This window comes from Salvia hispanica, chromosome 2 (genome assembly GCF_023119035.1).
Source record: "Salvia hispanica cultivar TCC Black 2014 chromosome 2, UniMelb_Shisp_WGS_1.0, whole genome shotgun sequence".
NCBI classification, from domain to species: Eukaryota; Viridiplantae; Streptophyta; class Magnoliopsida; order Lamiales; family Lamiaceae; genus Salvia; species Salvia hispanica.
In genome coordinates, this window is record NC_062966.1 from 35,374,865 (window position 1) to 35,382,317 (window position 7,453).

A 7,453-nucleotide genomic window follows, 5' to 3' on the forward strand; every position below is an offset into this window, starting at 1 on the left:
ATTTTGCTCTTTCCACCATCTTTCTATCTCTCTCACAAAGATGCAGGGACAAAGCCTAGTTCGTTTCATCATCGGCATTATTGGTTCGTGCTTCGTATTTCCTAATTTATTTAATTTTTTTTGTTTTAAAATTTTAATTGCAAATTCAAGTTGACTCAAAACAAAAGATTGGTTATGTAATTGATACAAATAACGTTAAAGAAACTAGAAATCTCATTGTTTGTACAAAAATAAAGATCGAAATGTAGCAAAAATATATACTGAAATCTAGATTTTTTGCCACTTTTAATATGTTTGAGATTTAGATATGTATTAGAAGTCTTATGTCTATCATTCCAAAAATTGAGATTAAAATTATTTCTTGGAATAGGATATTTTATTTTACAAATTCAATACTCGATTTTTAGATATTTGTATAGGATAATTGGTTGCTCGTTTAATTTATATATATATGTCTATGTTTGAGATATTTAGTTAGCCTATATACTTCAATGTTGAATGTTAATAATTTTGTTTTGATTCTTATAATTACTATGTTGTTTATTTTTGTCAGGCAACATAGTCTCGTTTGGGCTTTTTCTGTCTCCGGTGTAAGTATAAAAGCCTCTTTAATTTCTTGAAAATAAAATAAAATTAATACTAGTATATAGTTGTGATGATGTGAAATATGAAATTTTCAGGACAACAATATGGAGCATCCACAAAAACAAAAGCATAATGGATTTCCATCCATATCCATTCCTTGCTGCTTTCATGAATTGCATTCTATGGATATTCTACGGCATGCCCTTTGTTCATCCCGATAGCACTCTCGTGATCACTATTAACAGCGTTGGTCTCGCGATGGAGATTATATACCTAATTTTTTTCATGATCTACGCCGACAAGAAGTATAGGGTAATATTAGTACCCGTATTCATATTTATTACGATTTTCAAACCCTAACCCTAATTCTAACACGACTTTAATTTATTGTTTCTCTCAGAAAATAATACCTCTCTTCATTCTTTGCGAGCTCGTGCTCTTTGCCATCATCGTCGCAGTCTCTCTCCTCGTCTTTCACACCACTACCGATAGGTCCATGTTGGTCGGAATCATCTGCGACGTCGCTGGCATTATCATGTATGTCTCCCCTCTCAGCACTCTGGTAAACCCTAACCCTAATCCCACTTTTCTTTTTCATGATGATACTCAAATTATTTTTAATCTTAATTATAATTTGATTTTTTTTTTTTTCAGAAACATGTTATTGAGACTAAGAATGCCGAGTCCATGCAATTTTGGCTTTGCCTATCCGGCTTCCTTAACGGTTGCATTTGGTTTTGCTATGCTTTCTTGAAGAAATTTGATCCTTATATTGCTGTGAGTTAATAACTTTTTAAATTCAATTATACTATAACCAATTTTTTGTCAAATAATTAGTACTAATATATTTAATTAATTGTGTAGGCTGGTAATGGAATTGGAGGATTGTTTGGTGCGATCCAACTCTTGGTGTATGCGTTTTACTACTTCAAAGCCAAGAACAATGTGTTAAACGATGGCAAGCCAAGCGATGTGCAAATGAAGGCTTCCCAATTTGTTTGATCTTTTTTTATTGTTGAGAGTTTTGTAGAAGTTTGAATTTTATTATTATTAGCAGATTAATTACTAGTTTATTACATATGCATTAATATATTTTGAGGCACACTTCAATTCTTTATTTTGTGTCTATTAGGCATTAGCTTTGCCGTTCGATAAAGAACACTTTAACACAATAATGGCAGAATAATTTGTTTTAAAAGAATTAAAAATATAGAACAATACACTTATCGCTTATTCAATTGAGCACACCCTTTTTGGGTCCCAATTATCATGCGTTGGAAAAAACTCTTTCAGAAATACCATGGGAAATTGACACACTATGTAAAGTTGAAGTATTTTTTTTATCACTTCCAAAGTTTAGGAGAAATAACCTGCCTCGGGAAATTGACGTGTTAATTAATTTTTGACCAACTTTTAAAACTTTGGAAAAAAACCATGAATTTAGAAAATAACAAATTTGTACTAAATTCACAGTTTTCTAGACCAATATACAAAAATTAAAGGATGAGATAAATAATTAAGATAATGGTAAAACAAGTATGTTGTCTCTATTTATTTCCTCCAAAATCCATCCTTTTATTTTACTCAAAGTTTAGGCCATTGAAGCAAAATTCTACCACTTAACCTAAAACCTTATAATAATTTTAAGCTGACACTCCTTCCGGTTCGAATCCATTCCAACCTATATCAAATTACAGTTAAATAAAATCTTGTTCTTTTTCATATTTTTACTTTTTTGGGGACCAAAATGACCTCCTAGACAATAAGGCCGAGAAAAAGTAAATCCAATTGTTGGTTTCGTCAACCATATGATTGGCCTTCTCTTGAATTAATTAAACTTATTTTCTCTATGACAAACTTAATTTCGAAAATAATTTTAGCGGCTTCTTGTTTAATTATTCTTATATTCGGAGCAAAGTTACAAAGGGCAAAACTAATAGACACAAAATAGAGAACTGAAGCGTGCCTCAGAAAAAAAAGAATTGAAATATATTGCAAATGTAATAAAACAATATCAAAAACTTGAAGTAACTCAAGTCAAAACCCTAGAATCGAATTTGAAAGCTAGAACAAAATAATTAATCTGCTAATAACAAAAAAGATCAAACTGCTGCATAACTCTTAAAAAAGATCAAACTAATTGAGAAAGTTTCCGTTGCGCATCGCTTTGCTTGGCGTCGTTAGCCACATTGTTCTTCGCTTTGAAGTAGTAAAAGGCGTACACCAAGAGCTGGATCGCGCCAAACAATCCTCCAATTCCATTGCCAACCTACACAATTGAGTATATATTATTATGATTTATTTGAAAAAAAATAAACTATATAATTGAATTTAAAAATTATTAACTCACAGCAATGTAAGGGTCAAATTTCTTCAAGAAAGCATAGCAAAACCAAATGCCACCGTTAAGGAAGCCGGATAGGCAAAGCCAAAATTGCATGGACTCAGCATTCTTAGTCTCAATAACATGTTTCTGTAAAATAAAAATCAATTTGTCAGATTAAAAACAATTTGAGTATCATCATGAAAAAGGAGAAAAAAGTGGAGTTAGGGTTTACCAGGGTGCTGAGAGGGGAGATATACATGATAATGCCAGCGACGTCGCAAATGATGCCGACCAACATGGACCTATCGGTGGTGGTGTGAAAGGCGAGGAGCGAGATTGCGACGATGATGGCAAAGAGCACGAGCTCGCCAAGAATGAAGAGTGGTATTATTTTCTGAGAGAAACAATAAATTAAAGTCGTGTTAGGATTAGGGTTAGGGTTTGAAAATCGTAATAAATATGAATACGTGTACTAATCTTACGTACCCTATACTTCTTGTTGCCATAGATCATGAAAACAATTAGGTATATAATTTCCAATGCGAGACCAACGCTGTTAATAGTGACCACGAGAGTGCTATCTGGATGAACGAAAGGCATGCCGTAGAATATCCACAGAATGCAATTCATGAAAGCAGCAAGGAATGGATATGGATGGAAATCCATTATGCTTTTGTTTTTGTAGATGCTCCATATTGTTGTCCTGCAAATTTCATATTTCACATCACCACAACTATATACTAGGAGTACTACATATATTTTTTTTTCAAGAAAATAAAGAGATTTATATACTTACACTGGAGACAGAAACAGCCCAAACGAGACTATGTTGCCTGACAAAAATAAACAACATAGTGATTATAAGAATCAAAACAAAATTATTAACATCCAACAAAGAAACTAGTAGTACTAGAATGAAGTGATACAAACCAACGATGCCGACGATGAAACGAACAAGGCTGACTCCGTGCATTTTGAACTTTCAAAAAGAATTTTATGGCAACGGCCAGAAAGAAAGAATGAGATGCTGATTTTTGCGATGCAGAATTCTTGTGTAAACATGTGTTTATATAGGCTACTTAAATATCTAAATGATAGACATAATCTTAATTTATCCTTTTATGAATTTGATAACAAATCTAATTCTAATTGACTTTGGGATTATAAGGTTGCGTAGTTGTAATAAATATCGTTTTTCTTGATATATTATCTCAACGAAAGGTATCTGATTCTATGTATATCAACATATATAGATTTACAAAATCTTAACAATAATCATAATAATAATAATAATAATAATAATAATAATAATAATAATAATAATAATAATAATAATAATATTAATAATAATAATAATAACTTAAATCGAGTGTTGAATTTGAAAAATAAAATATCCTATTCCGAAAACTAAGTTTAATCTCAAATTTGTTAATGATAGACATACATACGACTTCTAATGCATATCTAAATCATAAAAACATATTAATGTCTTGTTGTTTCACGTTATGATATAACTCAAGTCTCAATGTATCAAAAGGAAAATAAAACTCGAAACCTTAAAAATTTATCCTAAATATTACTATTAATAATAAATAATGCGGTGAGGATATCCTCACTGTAAATAATATACTTTTAAATTTTTTATTATTCAGATATTGTTTTAATTAAAATATATAAATAAACATAATATAATTAAATAAAAAGGCTATAAGATTCATTAGTAGTACAAATAATGAAATGAAATAGTGATAAAATTGTGATGTTAACTGATGGAGTAAAAAAAATATAATTGATTCATACCACTTTGACATTAGACTCTCTATCTAGTACTCCTATGCTAGTATATTAGTATTTCGTTCTTTCTTAACTTAGAAAATTATTTTTTTGGCTATAAAATGAATTAAACCATTTCCACAATGAACTCAAAATGTTCATTTTGTTTTTGAATTGAGCAAGAGTTTGGATACATAATTCTAATACGAAAAGCAAGAGATGAAGGAGAAGCTAGCTAGTGGAGTATAGTTTATCGAAGCTAAGCTTGCTACGAACATCAACACTGTACAAACTTGAAATGGATGGGAGATTTCTCAAGGCCCTCTTCTCGGGCGAAAGCAGAAACAACCTTGAGATTTATTGGGAGGAATCATGCCACCTCCCTTTGATGTATCAATGGCTTCCAACATGGAAACCACTTCATCCATCTCCGGCCTCTTGTCTGAGTTGGCATCCCAGCATCGTCTCATCACATTCGCAATAGAACTAGGGCAGCAACGAGGTATCTCTGGCCTCAAATTCTGCATACAATGATGATGATTTAGTTCAAAACTGAAGATCTTGAAGAAAAGCGCACAATTTTTAAGTTTTTATGTACCTGATGCACGACAGCTGAAGTCAATTCAGAGAAGCTGAGGTTTGGATATGGCATGTCACAGCAATATATCTCCCATAAGCAGATACCGAAGCTATATACATCGCATTTCCTATTGTAGGGGTGGCCATTGAGGACCTGTGAAAGATTGAACCGAAGAAAAGTAAGGCATACTGCAAATGATATAATCGTTGGGTTGTCTACTTTGGGAGATGACATAGATATACCTCGGGCGCCATGTAACCGAGGGTGCCAGTCTCCCCAGTCATCTCGTTAGGATTTGAAGCCTCGACACGTGCGACACCAAAATCAGCGATTTTGATTGTTCTCTTCTTATCGAGAAGCATGTTCTCTGTTTTCACATCCCTGTGCACGATCTTCTGAGAGTGAAGATAGCTTAAGCTGTAGAAATTTAGCATAGAAAAGTCAAGTGATTGAAATAACCAGCAAATGTAAAATCAATGTAAATCACAGTGAGATCAAGGTGAAGTCTTACCCTCGTGCAAGATCCAAAGCTAGCTGAATAACCACTTTGAAAGCAAGTTTCGTCCTTATGTTTCTAATGAGGAAATTTTTAAGGGTTCCTCCGGGTAGATATTCAACCACGACACAGCAGACATTACGTGCCATTCCAAGTTGGCCGCTGTCTTTTTGTATGTTCAGCTCTGGTGCACCCAATGTAGCTCCAACGAACTGCAGAGGCGAATCAGCACCGAGGCATGACAAATCACGGTATGCTTGAAAAGGTATCATAAGGTGAAAATCCCAAACAGACAAAGGCATATTGAGTTTGTTCTTAGACAGAGGCCATCATCACATCTTGAGAGAAATAACGGAAATTTGCAATAGAGGATAAAAGGACAAGCAATGATCCAACATTTTAGCAGAAAATCGTTACCTTCGTAACATTTGGATGATCAAGCTTGTGCCATACAGCAACTTCTTGTGCAAAAGCTGCTCGAAGGGAAGCTACTTCAGCTTGTGACCGGTGGCCTTCTTCCCCCCAGTCGAGAAGTTTTACTGGAGATAAAAGAAATCAACTGTTACGGGAGCATACACAATGAATCTAAGTCACCACTCAACATCGAAACACAGTAGCAGCTTGAAATTAGTGTTAACTATTTCACAATAAGCTTTTATCTTTGCATCACTCATCAGTGTTCCCTTATTTCATAAACAGTCCTCTCTTTTTATGGCATATTTAGAAATAGCCCATTTTTCTATATATGGTGGTGTATCAACTATCAAGCAAATGAGGGCCAGAATTTCATTTCTTCATATAATTCTACTATTCCCTTCAAGAAAACAACTAATCATCAAAAAATTGGACATGAAAAGCTCCTGTAACTGTCTATGAATAAAAGATTAGCATAAATACTGCAAGGTTTATGCCTACTGATATTGAGACAAATTAACAAACACATGGAATGCATAGACTAGTTTCATCACCAACACAAAGATTTTCCATTCCAAAACATGTCAATTAACCACATTGCTGAAATTGAAAACAGCAACACAAGATTCAGTCTAATTCGACCATCTTTGAATCTAATTTATCTAGATCCATAAAAGGGAAAAATTCAATAAACATATACCTGCAACATCCTCTCCGTCGTAAACGCCGCGGTGAACGGTGCCAAAAGTGCCCCGCGCCAGCACCGCTTTGACCACGAGCTTCGAGGCGTCGATTTCCCAGTCTTGCCTCGCCGGAATCTCCCTCAATTCATCCTGCTGCTGCTGCTGCTTTCCTCCATTCTCCTGCTTCTTCTTCTCCATGGTCAGAGCTCTGGTGATGTGCCGGTTGAGCTGCTCGTCGATGCTCTTCAGATCTATCTGATCCGCCCTCACGAATCCGCCGCCGCCGTGGACGTCTTCCTCCGCCATCTCTCCGGCTAGCTCGAATGCGACGTCGTTTGGGTATTTGTGTGTGCTGATTTAGTGAAAGCAACTGTCAGCGGACAGCAGCATTGTGTGGAAGTTTAATCAGTTGGGATTTGCCGATTTGAAATTATTAATCTCAGATTTTGTCAGTCGGATTAATTTAATGTGATGTGATTTGTGCTGCTTTTTTTTGGATTTATATAATATAATATGTACATTTATTTTTCGCATCTTGTTTGTGTAATGTGAAAAGATTCTTCAGAATATTACTCCTATTATAATTATAGTGTTTA

The 7,453-nt window shown here is 34.3% G+C and overlaps 3 protein-coding genes across 3 annotated transcripts; 1 reads left to right on the forward strand and 2 right to left on the reverse strand.

Moving 5' to 3' along the window:
* The first annotated feature begins 40 nt into the window (after nucleotides 1–40).
* LOC125206876 (bidirectional sugar transporter SWEET5-like) lies at nucleotides 41–1,587 on the forward strand. The gene is made up of 6 exons (XM_048106091.1): nucleotides 41–83; nucleotides 554–590; nucleotides 681–897; nucleotides 986–1,147; nucleotides 1,240–1,362; nucleotides 1,450–1,587. Exons 1-6 carry the CDS (start codon nucleotides 41–43, stop codon nucleotides 1,585–1,587), a joined length of 720 nt encoding a protein of 239 aa, XP_047962048.1.
* Nucleotides 1,588–2,636: 1,049 nt separating this feature from the next.
* LOC125203805 (bidirectional sugar transporter SWEET7-like) lies at nucleotides 2,637–3,939 on the reverse strand. Its single transcript, XM_048102260.1, has 6 exons — nucleotides 3,842–3,939; nucleotides 3,708–3,744; nucleotides 3,398–3,614; nucleotides 3,144–3,305; nucleotides 2,936–3,058; nucleotides 2,637–2,854 (listed from the first exon to the last, which is right to left on the reverse strand). Exons 1-6 carry the CDS (start codon nucleotides 3,882–3,884, stop codon nucleotides 2,717–2,719), a joined length of 720 nt encoding a protein of 239 aa, XP_047958217.1. The 5' UTR covers nucleotides 3,885–3,939; the 3' UTR covers nucleotides 2,637–2,716.
* An 848-nt stretch (nucleotides 3,940–4,787) lies between these two features.
* Nucleotides 4,788–7,273, reverse strand: LOC125204400 (serine/threonine-protein kinase STY13-like). The gene is made up of 6 exons (XM_048103057.1): nucleotides 6,875–7,273; nucleotides 6,178–6,299; nucleotides 5,776–5,972; nucleotides 5,507–5,681; nucleotides 5,283–5,417; nucleotides 4,788–5,205 (listed from the first exon to the last, which is right to left on the reverse strand). The coding sequence occupies exons 1-6, from the start codon at nucleotides 7,161–7,163 to the stop codon at nucleotides 4,999–5,001; spliced, it is 1,125 nt and encodes a 374-aa protein (XP_047959014.1). The 5' UTR covers nucleotides 7,164–7,273; the 3' UTR covers nucleotides 4,788–4,998.
* Between the last annotated feature and the right edge of the window lie 180 nt (nucleotides 7,274–7,453).

What these genes read in the sequence shown, in the direction of transcription:
- LOC125206876 (XM_048106091.1), top strand. Translation starts at nt 41, where the DNA reads ATGCAGGGACAAAGCCTAGTTCGTTTCATCATCGGCATTATTG. An exon ending in GGGCTTTTTCTGTCTCCGGT is followed by an intron (nt 591 to 680) that starts GTAAGTATAAAA and finishes TGAAATTTTCAG; the next exon opens with GACAACAATATGGAGCATCC. An exon ending in AATTTGATCCTTATATTGCT is followed by an intron (nt 1,363 to 1,449) that starts GTGAGTTAATAA and finishes TTAATTGTGTAG; the next exon opens with GCTGGTAATGGAATTGGAGG.
- LOC125203805 (XM_048102260.1), bottom strand. Translation starts at nt 3,884, where the DNA reads ATGCACGGAGTCAGCCTTGTTCGTTTCATCGTCGGCATCGTTG. An exon ending in GGGCTGTTTCTGTCTCCAGT is followed by an intron (nt 3,615 to 3,707) that starts GTAAGTATATAA and finishes TGAAATTTGCAG; the next exon opens with GACAACAATATGGAGCATCT. An exon ending in ATGGCAACAAGAAGTATAGG is followed by an intron (nt 3,306 to 3,397) that starts GTACGTAAGATT and finishes TGTTTCTCTCAG; the next exon opens with AAAATAATACCACTCTTCAT.
- LOC125204400 (XM_048103057.1), bottom strand. Translation starts at nt 7,163, where the DNA reads ATGGCGGAGGAAGACGTCCACGGCGGCGGCGGATTCGTGAGGGCGGAT. An exon ending in CGACGGAGAGGATGTTGCAG is followed by an intron (nt 6,300 to 6,874) that starts GTATATGTTTAT and finishes TTTTATCTCCAG; the next exon opens with TAAAACTTCTCGACTGGGGG. An exon ending in ATCATCCAAATGTTACGAAG is followed by an intron (nt 5,973 to 6,177) that starts GTAACGATTTTC and finishes TCGCCTCTGCAG; the next exon opens with TTCGTTGGAGCTACATTGGG.